Source organism: Phalacrocorax aristotelis, chromosome 4 (genome assembly GCF_949628215.1).
Source record: "Phalacrocorax aristotelis chromosome 4, bGulAri2.1, whole genome shotgun sequence".
Lineage (NCBI taxonomy): Eukaryota > Metazoa > Chordata > Aves > Suliformes > Phalacrocoracidae > Phalacrocorax > Phalacrocorax aristotelis.
In genome coordinates this window covers 39,617,316-39,632,816 of record NC_134279.1, presented here as the reverse complement: position 1 = coordinate 39,632,816, position 15,501 = coordinate 39,617,316, and the positions used below count along the sequence as shown (strand labels likewise).

The 15,501-nt window shown below is 38.5% G+C and overlaps 1 protein-coding gene across 2 annotated transcripts in view; it reads left to right on the top strand.

Annotated features, from left to right (window-relative positions):
* Positions 1–15,049, top strand: part of MARCHF1 (membrane associated ring-CH-type finger 1) — a 254,830-nt gene extending 239,781 nt beyond the window's left edge. For both annotated transcript variants that reach the window (XM_075091062.1, XM_075091061.1), the window contains 2 exons: positions 2,316–2,463; positions 6,502–15,049. In XM_075091062.1, coding sequence (XP_074947163.1) covers positions 2,316–2,463; positions 6,502–6,803 — 450 coding nt within the window. In that variant the 3' untranslated portion in view covers positions 6,804–15,049. The remainder of the gene's footprint in view (positions 1–2,315; positions 2,464–6,501) is intronic.
* Positions 15,050–15,501: the final 452 nt, after the last annotated feature.

Sequence of the window (15,501 nt, the reverse complement as noted above, 5' to 3'; positions counted from 1 at the left end):
TTAGACTAATGGGAACAGCATTCTTCTTTGACTTTAAAATTCCATATGAAAAAGCTTTATTTGGGCATTCAGATCAACACTCTAAGGCTTTTGTGTATGTTAGAGTAAAATGGCTATAACGAGACTGCAAGTATACACGGCAACGAAAATTTAGCACAGAATCTTCTCTCCAGTAGACCAAAAAGTCAGAGCTGAGTTGACAGAAAATTTCTGTTTAAGAACACGATTCATTTTTATGTTCACATTTCTCACAAAGCAGCCACAGGTAAGTGAAGGGTTAAGGTAAAATCCTTTCTTCCAGCTGGACAAAGACAACTTTTTCTTTGGAAAGAAAGCCTGTTGTAAGGCTTGAATTGAATTTTCACTGCAAATAGGATGAAAGTCTCCAGGTCAAATGCTGTGTAACTGGGTGACTGTGATGGTGTGATAAGACTGTGATGGTAATGCCACAGCCTGACCGCTGAATACTACCTATGTGAGCTACAATGAATATAAGGTTCTGGGTTTTTGGTTTATTACTTTTTTTAAATGCCTCCCACTTTTCCAGACTGCCATACAAAACCCAGCAAGCTTAGTTTCACTCCTAAGCAGAAGTATCAGAAACTGAAATGAGGCATCAGCTGGTAAACAAACTGCTAGCTCTGTCTGTGTGTATTACTCAGGGAATACGTCAGTTCTTCTAAACAGTTATTTAAGCCTTGTGTTCGTAAAATTCTGAGAAAGGCCAGAAAATGCTCCAGAGACTGTTTTGAGGCAACAGCTCTGAAATCATAGAATCACAGAATCGTTTTAGGATGGAAAAGACCTTTAAGATCACCAAGTCCCACCGTTATCCTAGCGCAATGTGCAAGCTTTAACTGCCAGTGAAGAATGCAATTTGTTTGGCCTGGTATGTGCCGCTCTAAAACTAATGGCAGGAGGAAGCATTTCTGAGAGTTAGCCCTCTGGGTGACATTGCATTGACATTCCTCAGCTTTTACTGCAGTTGTGCTCCTTCGTAATGTGACCAGACAGCAAATAGTGTTCAGATTAGAAGAACGGCTATATTGGTTCAAGTTTAAGCATCTAGCCCAGAGGCCACCTCCAGCGCTTGCCATAAGCAATTTAGAGACATTCATTACTTCCCAAAAACAAACTCAAACAAAATTTTTTTAAAAAGCAGCCGACCAAAAAAATCCAGACAAGGAAAACAAAGCTAAACTCGTACCTTCAAAGTAAATTTATACCAACTCAGTGCTCCGAAGTGGCCAGGGCATACGCACCTGGAAACTATTAGGAGCTGCATCCCGGGTGTACCGAAGGTCCCTGTAAGCGGAGGAGCAGCTTTGCGGTCCCAGTGGCCAGTGCTGGGCCATGGGTGCTGAAGCCCAGTTCAGTAATGCGTTAGCACGGCTGCAGAGAGATGGCACTGTTGTATTGTGCTTCGTGCTCCCTTCGTTTATTAGATGCTAGAGACCGGCTCCGAGATTATTCATCGGAATGGAGGCATTTTGCTTTTAAATGTCATATTCTTTCATCTGTTTTCCAAGGCAAGCATTTTAGTAGAGAAGGGATTTAGTTTAAAAAAGTGCTGAAAAAAATGTCTTCACAAGCAAGATTTTTAAAAAATCACCTCGAGTTGCGTTGTTCAAATGGAGAGAATAGCCTGTTTCATCTTAAAATAACTTTAACTTAAGCTAGTATTTAGTGCCATAATTCACAAACACGTGATGGACTTAGTGCCAAAATTCACAAACATGTGCCTGGAAGATCCTTCTTGTGTTACTGAGGCTGTTTGACTGCTATCACATACAAGCGTTTCCACCTAATCATCTTTTCAGGTTTATTGAATTTAATCCTCAATGCAGCTGCATTTCTTATGCTTTTATTTTATAGGAAGACTGTTCCACAACTGCATTCCTCTAATTTTAAGCAACTGAGAATAGCTGAGAATAGTTTAAGTATTACAAGCTAATGTTTGTGGTTTTCCTTCTCTCACTAGCAGAAGTGTGTATCAGGTAAAGTTAAAATAAATATCTAGCTTTTTACCTGCCTAATAACATTTTACAGCTGTGTTGCAGTTACTTTAGATGTCATTCACAAGCAGACAGAAACAGAAGTCTTAATTTCTCTGAATCCGTAAAAATGAGACCATTATGAATTTTACAGTGATAATGCACGTACTACTGTAAAGTGTATGATCAAAATAAAAAGACTTGTTAATTTTATTACTGCTTGCTTTTTTGGTAGAAAGAGCCAGAACAGCCTAATCAGTTTATTGTAAAATTCTACAAGTCTGATTTTTTTTTAATTACTTTTTTTTTTTTTAATTGCAGTGGGAGAAACTACAGATGACAACAAGTGAGAGGAGGAAAATAGTTTGTTCAGTCACATTCCATGTAATTGCAATTACCTGTGTTGTTTGGTCACTGTATGTTTTAATTGATAGAACCGCTGAGGAAATTAAGCAAGGCAATGATAACGGTAAGTACCTTTTACCTTCTTCAGTCTTGTTGAAAATGTAATGGATGGCTGATAGGCAGCTATGTAACCAGTCACATTCTGTTCTTAAATAACAGCTTGCTGATACATGGCTACATCAAATTATTTAATGCAGAAGTAATGAATGCATCAGTGTTAAAAGCTTATGTTATGCCCTTGCAGAGAGACCTCTTCTTAGTGTAATCATTACAACAGCTTAACTAGCCTGCTGGTTCTTCCTAGGTTAATCTCCCATTATCTAGATATTTCTAAAGGTCAGACAAAAAGGTGAGTCAAATTCAAATAGCTCAGTGCAAGTTCAGGTCGTAAAATAGCAATTTATTTATATTACACACTTGAACCTTGATATGCCGTAGAACATGATAGAGCCCTTTCATCAAAAAGCTTCCTAATACGAAATTCCAAGAGACCATGTTCCAGTCGTGTTAGTCCTTCATGTGGGACTTAAGTAGCATGGGAAGCCATTCCTGCGTCCTTTGAATAGAATTTCACTGTGAATATCCATGTTCCGGTTGTTTTTATTGTGAGGGCGGTCAAACACTGGAACAGAGAGGCCGTGGAGTCTCTGTCTGTGGTGATACTGAACACCCGGCTGGACATGTAACAAAATGCAAGTTTAACATAGGTAGGCTTATTTTTGGACTATACTTACTGTATGTGGAAAATATATTCCAAATTGAACTACTGTTTTCCTTTCAAATCTAAGTCTGTTTGGTCTTAAATTTAGTCTTAAATATGATCACGATCATGAAGAGGCTGAAAAGCTTTTGGGTTTTGATCTGAATTGACTTTAAGCACAGTAGAAGGACAAAAGTCTCTAGCTTTGTGCTATACGCTGGAGTTAACACGGAAAACAAAACAGGCGGAGCTTTGTGCCTTGCTAGTTAGATAAATATTTGATGATTCTCCCAATGCTTGCCTTTCTTGTCTATGAGAGGAAAATATGTAACAAGCCTCAGTAAGTCACAGATGAATGTATGTGTCAAAACAAAGCCTTGTTTTGCATTCTTTCCAAATGGGTAACCCCATTTTTCATCTCAAAAAAAAAACACCAAACTGGTCCTGAGGACAGGACTAGGAATGGCTTTGAATTTCTATTTCTGAGTGCAACTACATCACCTTACTCATTAAAATGGTGGAAGGTATTTCTGTGTATTAGCTGAATTTACACAACAAAACAGCTAACATGAATTTTTGTTATAAAGAATCCGTAAGAATCACATTAATTAATCCTGGTAGGCTCAAAAAGTATTTACGATTTGTATAGAAGTCAGTGTTTGCCAAATGTAATGGATGATTCTCCACACTAAAAAATGGACAAAGAGATGCCTTGGAGCTACTTACAACACACAAAAATAAGTGTTTGTTAAGAGAACTTTTTGCTTATTGAGGGGGGTGTACTTTTGCCAAATCAAACCTGTATTTCAGGGGGTGAAGGGGTGGGTGGGAAGAGATGTGTATGTAGTTTGCTTTTCTCTCCATTATCTCCGTTTAAATGGGAAATGCTGGGGGAAAAGGCAACGAACACTGAAGGAAAAACACTTTATAAGCATATTTTGAGGAGGAGAAAAACCTGAAAAACCTGACTAATACTAGTACTGTTTATTAATATTGTGTAAGTTTAAAAATCCCTTTTTTAAAATGTATCTCTCATTAAAGGGATTTAAAGGGTTTTTTTTTTTTTCTCCTTACGAAAGCATATGATGCAAATAAATAAAAGTGTAAACCTCTTAATTGGTAAACCTGTCACTGGTCTATAGAAAGGACAATTTAAAATATATTTAAAATATTCTAGAATTTATATGGCACCAGCAGTAGGGAGTCAAGTTTGACATAAATTTGCTCTGCATGAAAAAAAAACAGGTCTAGGCTCAGCTGAGCTTTGTCTCTCCTAATAAAGCTCGAGTCTATGAAAATATGGCAATCCTGGAATGTACTGAAAGGTACAAAACTCACTGTGCCATACCAGTTAAACAAAACCGGTGCTTCCTGTATTGCCATGGAAGAAGCAGCAGCACGTCTTTACTTCTAAGATGTGGAAGAAACTCTGAAGGAAAGCTGAGCCCTTTATTCAGCCTCTTTCTTCTGAGCTCAGCACTCCAGCTGTGACTTGCTGGTTCTAAGTGTCGTTACCCACTGACAGGGCTTAGTCAGATGCAAACCATACTGTTTTCATAATGAAGAGCAAAAAAGAGACAGTGATTTTTAAAAACAGTTATTAAAGGGAAAAAGAGAAACCGCATCACCAGGTATGACACCTTCGGAAAGTATTCCTTGATACTTTCTTTTGTCCCGGGAACTGGGGGTTGAAGAAAGGCATGACAAACATTTTGTGAACAAACTTAACAAATATAAAAGGATTTGTCCCTGGCAAGTTCAACTAACCAGAGTAATAGTGGTTAGGGAGATAGAAAGTGATTTGCATGGTCTTTGCATGCTTTCATTCTGCTGGAAATTAAAAATAGTTAATTGGCTAGCACCATCACTTAATACCTTGTTACCATTTCTAAGTACTACTGCACAGCTACCCTGACAAGGAAAACTACAGCTACTTCAAATGTTTTGTGTGCTTTTGCAATAATTAATATTCTTCTGCTATTTGTTTAATTAAAAGCCCAGGTCCTGTGTGTTTAACAGTAAAGGGGCTACTTCGATTCATGAGACACACACAGCTGGCTAAAAGTGAAGACTTGCTTTGAGAAGTCCGGGTTACCAGGTCTAGGAGTCAAGACTGGCTCCCCACTGAAAGCTGTTCTGCTGAGTCCCAGAGGAATGCAGATTGCTTTCCTGCCTGTGGCAAAACTTTCATCCCTGTGTAAAACTCACAGATGTCACCAAGTTGTTGTGATACACCACCAGTGGTCGAGTACAGCATCTGTTAGGCACCTTGAATACTACATTCAGGGAGCAAAACATTATTCAAAGACCTTCCATATAGGACCAACAAACCTATTCGGATTGTTCAGACTGACCGCTTAAGCATGGAGACAGAGGTCTGACTCTTGTGTGTAGCATTTAATCTTTAAATGTGATGAGGCAATGTGTAATGGGAGGGCTGGTAGCTGCTCCTTTATGTTAAGCTACTAAATGGTTGAAAAAGCAGGTGCAGTGGCATGAATGAACAAGAAGGCTGTTCTTAATACAACATTAATTTATTGTTAAAATCTTAAGACCACATTTAGGCAAAAGAAAATAATTTTAACGTTAGTCATATCATAATCAAGTTCAAATGCTCTCGCCTCTAGCTTTTGTGTTAGCAGCCATATGTTTTCCTGTAACTACCAATGTCATTGATCAATGCAATGAGAAAAGTAAGAACAGATGCACCAAAAACTGTGAAGTTACTTTTTTTAGTAGAAATATACGTTCTGCTTTTTGATATAGGTGAGTTCGGGGTGGGTGTGGGTTGCACAGACAGCAGTAAAAAGAGGCCAATGAAGGCAGGTGATGCAGGACATAAGAGCCCTTTTCACTAGTGTTTTGGTTTTTTTTTTTACTATACCCTGGCTACAGGGTGAAGTTAGGACCAGGTAATAATATTGTAAATGTTGGTGTTCCAGGCATCCTAAACAGTGTCGTGCTTCTAGCACAATTAAAAAAAAAAACAAACCAGTTGTTGTTGATGATGTGCATAATATTGCCAGGTAACCAGTTATCTTGATTTGGGTACTTGTATTTTTGCTTAAGCTATTGGAAGTGGGGCTACAGGAAAATGTTTTGGTTTTGGCTGTATCTAGCATTACGCTTCCTTTGTGAGAGTGGCCTTGCATTTCTTATTTCTTATTTGACCAAATTGTGGTGAAGTCAGTTAAAAGCGGGAGGCAGATGATGTAGTTTCTTGGCTGGCCTACGGGAGAGGGAACTGCTGCTGTTTCCTGCTTGAGCCACAACTGCCCCAATAGCATGTACCTACCTGGGAATTCTTAGCAAGTGGCTTCTTTTCCAAGTATTCTGCTGAACCTCAGTGATTGACATTCAATGTGTAACAATGGTAATAAATATAAATGTTTTATTTCAAAGGTGTCCTTGAGTGGCCATTTTGGACAAAACTCGTTGTGGTGGCCATTGGATTCACGGGGGGCCTGGTCTTCATGTACGTGCAGTGTAAGGTTTATGTTCAGCTGTGGCGCAGGCTGAAAGCCTACAACAGAGTGATCTTTGTTCAGAACTGCCCAGACACCGCCAAAAAACTGGAGGAGAAGAACTCTTCGTGCACTCAGACGTCGGACGTCAAGGACGCGGTGGTGGTGCCAGTAGCACAGACAGGTACAAACTCTCAGCCGGCAGCTGAAGAAATGACGTCTGAGGTCATGCCGGTTTGACAGAGGCAGCATTCTTTCTTCCTTGCAGAAGAGGGTGTAGTGTTTTCTACACTACAAATGCTAAAAGAGAGTAGAAACGACTGTGCATTTTTTCAGTTAAAAAAGAAAAAACAAAAAACCACTCAAAAACCAAAACCCTACAAGGAAAATGGATCCAGCAAAGCAACTTGTTACTGTATGGAATGTGACCGTTTGTGAAGTAGTTTCTCAGCTAGTCAGCAAGTGTAGTGAAAGTGGAAGTGTAGAAAGTGCAATAGGGAACAGGTTTAACAGAAAATGCCAAACCAATGTGGTAAGAGTACCTTTTTTTCTTTTTTTTTTTTTTTAATTGGAAGGCTGGGAAAGTAGAAACAGACCTGATATAATCATTTTGTTTACAGAAAACAAAAAACCTTTCATCTGTTTACCTCTAAGAGTTTTATTTGCTATTTATCTTCTTAAAGATACGCTTCAAAAGGGTACCAATCAAGTTATATGCATTAACTGAATCGAAGTATAAAGAGCTGTACCACAGCACTCACTCTCTAAGCCTCACACGGTAACGCATGTTCACGTTACTGCACTGGAGCCCGAACGTTTGGGCAGCTGTGTCAACTAAGGATATTTGAAACATTTGAGGGGTAGCGTTGTTTTTAAAAATGCCTGAATTTTTGAAAAGTAAGCAATTCCAACCAGTATAAACTCATGTCTCCATAAGCTACAAGTATTTTTTTAACTATAGCTGTCAGCAAAATAAGTACAGGAAGGCGAGAATGTGTAGATATGTATTTAGAAGAGCAGCTCAGCTGTTTATTTTACTTTGTAAGAGTGAATTAGACATGAATTGGATAAGAAAAGTTTTGAGGCAGAACTATAAATGAAAAAAAAAGTGGTTTACTTGCAGGATCACACAAAAGTAAATTACATATTATCAAAGGTCTGAAAAAGGACGACACATAGGGAAGATGGAAGCCATTTTTGGTTTTATTTTTTAAGATTCATGACACATAAAGGTAGATGTAAGAGAATACACCTGTGTATCCTAAGAGAACATTAGTTTTTATCTCCTTGTTCTGGTAAGTTAGTTTTTATCTTCCTGACTGAAAAAATAAATCAATGGTTTCCCTCTGTACAGGTAAACTTGCGGTGTTAGAGATCCAACAGTTCAGTTGTTAACTTTGTGTTTTGAGCATTGTCATACAAAAATGAGGTGTGAATAGCATTAAAGGGTGCAATAGATATATGAATGTAGATGTAACGACTGTGTCCAACAGGGTGAATTATATATAAAGAACCAGTTTCGTGATTCACTTCTCATACCTGTGATGTTTACCATCGGAACCCAACAGCAAGTATTGACTTGGAGTGGTTATGTACTGGTGTAGACAAGTCTGGGGCCTGAATGTAATGTATATTTAAAAAAAAATATTAGTTCTTTTTGATCTTGTATTTAGGTAAAGGAGGAAAAGCAAACAAGAAAATAAAGAACCAGAATAAAGAGGATAAGGAGCATAGTCTCATTCAAAGAAGGAAATCTGTCATAGTTATAAGTGAACTAGACTTCTGCAGAAGCCTTGCAGTTTCTAATGGCGAATTTCCTCTCTACACGCTCAAATATCTGCAATTAATTAACAGAATCATCCCATTCTTGCAAATATCCAGGGTGCTGGGCCTAAGATGTATTGGAGTTTATATATTACGCATTCCCTTGTGGATGTGTTTACTGGCTTAAGCCTCAGGGAATACTGGAAGTAGCACTATTAGCAGAAATGTGTCTTTTAGCAGGCCATTATGTTCTTTCGTACTGGAATTGCTCATGTAATTTGGCTGTGACTAAGTGGTCATCATCTGGCTAGACAGGACACAAAAGCTTGGTGCCTGAACAGGCCCTAAATACATATTAATATTTGCTCTAGGTTACTCCAGGTGAGTTGGATTCATGTTCAAGTTTTTTCACATAATGACATTTTTCATGTAAAATAACATTCCAGTTACACAATTGCAAATTGGAATTGTAGCATTCCTCATTTGAAATGACATACAAGAGTAACCAAATCATTCTTCTGTTTATAATCGTGGGGGAGACTTCAGAAGGTCTTCAGAAAACGATGGCAGTGCTAAGGAATGCCTCGTAACTGCCCAGGTTTAGTCTGCAAAGGCATGGCTTTCAAAAAGTGCAAATCACCTTGCTAACAATTAAAACTCATGATATCTGAAGTTAGGCACTTAAAATTACTAGCTGCATCTACATGTTTGGAATGATGTTTACAATAAAACCTGGTGAATCACAGGAAAAATGACTGACAACGAACATTATTATGGAAGATAATTAGGAGCTTTCTGAAATAATCACAAAGTTTCTTACTAAGTGACAGTAACCCAGCTTCTTCAGCCAGCTTGTTCTTTGACCTGCTGTAGCATCATAACCCCATTAGAAGTACTTTACCCCCTATTTTGACAGTTTACTGGAGGCTTAATTCATTTTTTTCTTTAACAAGTATAAAATTCAACTGAAAGAAAAATGTACCTGAGGCTTCTGAAAGCAGATTATAGCATCCAACAAGATTACTGTACATGTTTAAAAATACACTGAAGAGTCGGCAACAGAACAGACAACTTGCAAAGTTTTATACTAATGACTTCACCTTCAGAACACTATTTTGGCACTCAGCTCAACTACATGTGCAACTGAGCTTACAGTTAGTTAGATGTAAGAATGGAGAAAGACTTCAGCTGAAATTCCTCCTCTCCCTTTGAAGTATTAATTTGGACAGCAGGAAAAAGAGCAAAATGGGACAGTGTCTGCTGAGGCAGACAATGAGACAAGTCAACAGCAAGAGAGATTACAGCAGACCTGAAGCAGTCTTTAAACCTTTGAAGCATTACCGTATTAGCCCGTGCATCCCTTTCTCTTCTTCGGTGCCGTGGATATTCAGAGCTTTCAGGGATTTCATGCAGGAGTGGAATTTGTTTCTGAAGCAGGGTGGTTCCTCTTCAAGAGGGGGAAGGAACTATTCACACCAACACGCCTTGGATACAGGTCTGCATGAATGAGGAAGGTGCACGAATACAGACACTAGACAGCTGCTTATCAACAAATGTTTCTTCATTCCCACACATTCACATATATTCCCTCATACATTTTCTGTATTAATTTAACGACCGCAGGATTCTATCCTGCAAAAACAGTACATTGAAAGTTTTAAGATAAATTCTAAGAATTTTTAGTGAAAATGATACATCAAACAAAGCTCCGGATCAAACTGCCTGTGTGGCCACAGTGCATCTCAGGCAAACAGCCAGACACCCGAATTTAGCCCGGCTAAACCCACAAGGGCAGAACCTTGCTCTGAGCTGCCGTTATGGAGAAGAGCTTAACCTGCATTCTTGTTTAAGCAAAGTTGTAATGAAGGTAGGTAGAAGTAGTCTGGTGTCCGATCAGATCTGGAATTTTAAACAAGACACTCTTAACCTGTGAACATGCACTCTTCTTTTCCTGTTTTAAGTTAAAAGCATTATGAAGTTTATTTCAAACTGGCATAAACATACCACTTTTGAACTATCATTAGCATTAAGAAGATTCTCACCTAGTCCAATTGTGCCATTCACGCACTGCTGTATCTGAAAGCAGTGTTTATTTTTGTTGTGTAGAAAAAAATAGTAATTCCCTATCACCAGAACAAACCATTTATAATTTCTAATAATGCAATGAAACTTATTCTATGATGAAAATATTTTACTGTGTATAATATTTGGAACCATGAGTTTGTGATACTTGTTTAACTCCCTCTCTTTTGCAAACGAAAAATTGTATGTTCTTGTGGGTGAATGTGTACTGAAAGACAGAAGGTAAGGGAAACAAAAGTAATATATCTGCTTATTGTTGTGAAAAAACTGTATTTGTATTAAACGAATGACCCAAATTACTGTAGTATTCCACACTTGTCACTTTGTTATGCAGAGCATCACATGCTGAACATGAACTGGCAACACCACACTCTTGCAAGGAAGGTGAATAATATATTCAGCGGCACACTTAAAAACTGATGAACCTGTGGGCTCAGAGTGGCCAGTTTTGGGTACCACACCTTGGCAGAACACTCGGGAAAATACCTCACAGTACAGAAACATTTGTAAAGAGCTATGGTGGCTTGTCTTGCAGAAAGGAAGACTGGGAAGGGGGTCTATAAGAACAGGCTTCAGTTCCATAAAGAACTCCTGAAAAGCAACTGGTCTTACATCCATAGCAAAACGGACAACTAGTACCGGGTTTCAGCTGCAGGAGGATAAGAAGAAAACTTCTTAGGGAGACTAATGGCTTAGAATTAACTATTTGTTGTATGTGATAAGGCTTAGATTGTCAGAATGAATCAGGTTCCTTTTTTATTATTTTAGAATTCTACTTTGAGAGGTTTTTCTCCTTTTCCAAAAACCTTAAATGCTTTTTGGGAAGTAGAAAGAAGTTATTACATGTTTGCGTTATAAAAGAATCTGTAAGAATTATAAAAGATTCTTTAAGTCGGGTGTAAAACCGAAGAAAGTATACTATCTTGATAAATACACAGCATTCCAAGCAAACTACAAATTTAGTTTTCTAAAGAGGGTTGTATCCACCTACCCTGTATCTTCATCCTAGATTGTCAGCTAGGGAGGGAGCGAGCTAACTTTCAAAACCTGACACTTCTAGCTGGAGTAAGTCATCATACAGCTGGTGACTGCTAAGAATATACTTTCAAAACACAGGAGAAGCATTCTAACAAATCACATTCCCTATATCCAATGCCAATAGACTGTTCATGTTGTTAAAGCTGCCCTAACTCACCTTTTAAATCAAAGATGGATTCATGAATCCCTGCAACATGTAATACAGCGTAACCAAGGAAATTCCAGTAATAAAAAGATATGTTCATTTCCATTTGTTATAGCTTATGGAAAACAGAACCTAATTTGGTTTTAAAATTAAGAGAATACCTTCTTGCTTTGGACACTAGTTCAAATCTCTCGACGAAGGGTAGTATTAGAGCACAAAACCCATTTCTGTTCAGTTTGCTCTCTGTGTACACATAAACAGAGTAACATGCTATACGGTATTTACTCACACGTTCCACACCCCCGCACCCCAAATATTGAGGCTGTTCTACATGAACGTTATCTAAAACCCAGAAAAACTTGTCAGTTAATGAAGAACTCACCCGAAATACTTTGAGTGGCGTACCACATCTGCCACCTATGACATGGAGCTCAGAAAATAACCTCGAGCCATGGTTGAGAACACAGTTCTGGGTCTGCTGGAGAGGGGTGGTCCTGGGACAAACTTGCCCTTCTATTACTTGCAAATACTTGTGACCGAATCACAAACTCCCTTTTGTTTTTAAACAGCTCAAAGGTAAAATGTATGAAAATATAATAATCAGCACTATTCCAAATAAAACCAGGCATTGTCACTTCATAAATTTTCACATCAGCATGTTACTGTCTCGGTTGACTACGTGTGAACTTACACAAATAGGAGCTGATACTAACAGAATGCTGCCACCTTTCTGCATTTCTTTAGAAAATGCTTGCTTTTACAGTAATGGTGGCTACAGTAATAACATAGCTGAAAGTTTAAATAGGGTTATTTTTCATTTCTAACAGGTAATGTGTTACACCGTAAACTGTTACTTTTAAGACAATTGGGCTGTATTTGCGCTACAAGCAGTGAAGGCTAAGGGCACCTGATTACAGGACCGCTACAGGAAGTCTCCCGCAGTCAGGCAATTTTTAAAGTTTCATTATTGGAAGTCTGCACATGATCTTGCTAGCTGTATTTAAGGTAACAGCTTAAATGGCAGCATGTAAATCACACCACCTCAGTAGCAAAGTTTCTTACTTTCTGATAACTTCTTTTTAGGAAGAAAGCCTGCAAGGCCATTATAATGAATGTTGACTCTTGAAAGAGCTAGAAGATAGCAATATGATGTATGCATTGTAGCATGCTGAGACCGACCAAACCAGCCACTCCGAGATGCTGCTGAAGTGCAGATATTTCTTGGCCGTTTACTAGAAAACTAAGCCTGCAAGATTTCCTAAGTGGAGAACTGCTGAGAAAAAACAATCATGATGTCCTTTACTACTCTTGCCTATCTGCCAGGTGCCTAGCAAAAAAGAGTTGTTTGGTTTTTTTTCTAAAGTTGGACTCAACATACACATTTTTGGATTGCAGACTCTGCCGTCACATATGGCAGTGCCATTACAGAGATGAGCGCACGTGCTACTGTAATCAAGGACACACACACCACACTCACACATAGGATGGTCTTTTAAGTGTATTCCTTGAACTACTAAGGAGTGGCTCAGAAAATCATTTTTACACGTTGCCTTTTTGCCTTGTTGCACCCCACGGCACATCCTCAAGTTACATAAGGACTGACACATAAGTTGGTAGCAGAAAAAAGGAAAAATACAGCAATGAGGCTAAGTGCTTCACTCTGTGCTTGCTTCTCCACATCACAAATGGGGGAGTCTCATTTTTTAGAACCTACTTTGTGGAGCTTAGAAAGCCATGGTTAACAGTTCTATTAATTCAGTCACATTTGTTTCCAGCACTATAGAAGTGTAAATTAATTAAACCACTGCATACAACCAGCCTTGAGAAGGCTGGTGCGTTCTGATTTGTGGGAGTTGTTTGGTTTTGTTGGGTTGTGAGGGTGGGTTTTTTTGTGTGTTGGGTTTTTGTTTTGTTTCTAATCAATATATGTTTTGTTTACATGACAAAACTCATACTGCTACTGGAATTAAAGTCAACTGGTTCTTTCCAACTGAGACCATCAATAAAGTTTGTTCCAGAACCGCAGCACCACTAACTTGGGCTGCTACCAACAGTTTGAATGTAATTCAGCCAGTTCCTTACAGAAGTCTTAGCTCTCCAAGGCTGGCTGGACTAAAAGTATAACTTAGTAAGTACACTGCAAAGTACAGTGTAACAAGTTAGACAGTCTATTAAAAACCCCCCAAATCCTTATATAAAAGTGGCTTCCCATGTTAAAATGTTACTTTTTGTTTGAAATTGTGTGTTTAATATGAGCCCTGATAAATAAAGAAACTTGAGTTTTAACTATTACAGCTTTGCAGGTAACAATTAAAAAACCCAGGGTCATTGTGAAACAATACCTGACAAGAATGAAAGAAATCTTCCATATAAATAATCTTTAACCCCCCCAAAAAAACCCCGTCAAGTACAGAGCATTATGATAGGGGATTTAACATTAAAGTCTGTAATCCTTAGTTACAAGTGAACAGCATTTCAAGGTATTCCCTACAGCAAGCTTGTAAGAACAGAGAACATCACATAACTATTTCCCATTACCACTGTTAACAGCAGCTGCTTTCTAGATTTTAATTTTAAACAAACAGAGTAACACTTCAGAATTCCTGAGAGCACTCATCCTTCTTTTCCACCACAGCAAAGGACCTTGTCAATGTACAAAACCCTAAAAGCCGGCTTAAAGCACAGACATGATTGGATTTTAGAACTGTGGTGATTCCAGTATCTTGGCTAACACACAAGAGCAAAAGACCCTCTCTACCCCTATGCCAGGCTTCACAGCACAAAACCACTGAGCACAGAAATAATGAACAAGCTGACTTTCACAACTCAATTTGAAGTTAAAAAAAAAAAATAAATCAAAGGTCTGCCCTGAACTTCAGCGCACTTATTTCTAAAACAAACACGAAACAGTATGGTAATGGCCTAGCGCTATGGCTGATGTCAAAGGATAAGACTTCTAGCCAGGTTTAAGACTTGCAGTCCATCTGAAGATACGTTATATCACTCAAGAGATGCTTCAGGTCTGTTAAATTTGTTCAGGTTTCTTTAGATCAAGTTAAGCAGGACAACGGTTAATTCCATGTTACCTAAATAGATTGGTTTCCTAAAACATGAAAGGATAGCACAAGCCTATTTTGTAAAGAGGGGAAAAAATATAGATAACAGAAAACCACTCATCAGTAAGACTTACTGCACAGCTAAGAAAATACACACCGGGATATCTGTAAAAGAAATCTTATGCGGGAACCCCGCATAACTATTTACCATGACAAAGCCATGTTGTTTAACACATAGAACTGTATTGGGGATCAAATACTAGAAAGATTATCCACCAGGAATAATTATTTCCACATAATTAACAGGCATCATCGGAACTGTGACTTCCTTGCTCAGACATTCTAATCTGCGCTAACCTAATGCCTGCTGTGAAATTATCCCTGGCTTTTTTAACAGAAGGGTCAGCAAAGAAAAAAAAAAAAAAAACAAACCAAAACACCACCACACAAAAACCAAAAGATACATTTAAAAACAGATTGCTGGGACTTTACTTGGCTTCTGATCTGAATTCTTCAATGCAGAGTAGTGAAGACAGTGTAATTCTCTCCAGTTCTCTTGACAAAACATAAAATACTCAATATTCTGTTGAAGTCTTCCCAGCCATGTGCCTGACACAGCTTCTCAGACAAGAGAAGGTACAAAAAAAAATAGTTCTTCATGATTAACTGATGCTCCATGTACCTCATCTTCTGCATTTACATCACCACCAAATGGGAGAACATGTCTTACGCCCAAGGTGAGCGTTCTGTGCCACACACCACAGGGTTTTGTGAGATGAGGCCTATCACTGCTCTCCACAAAACTGTGTACACAGAGACATCCCAGCCACCGCCATGAGAGATGGATAAACGT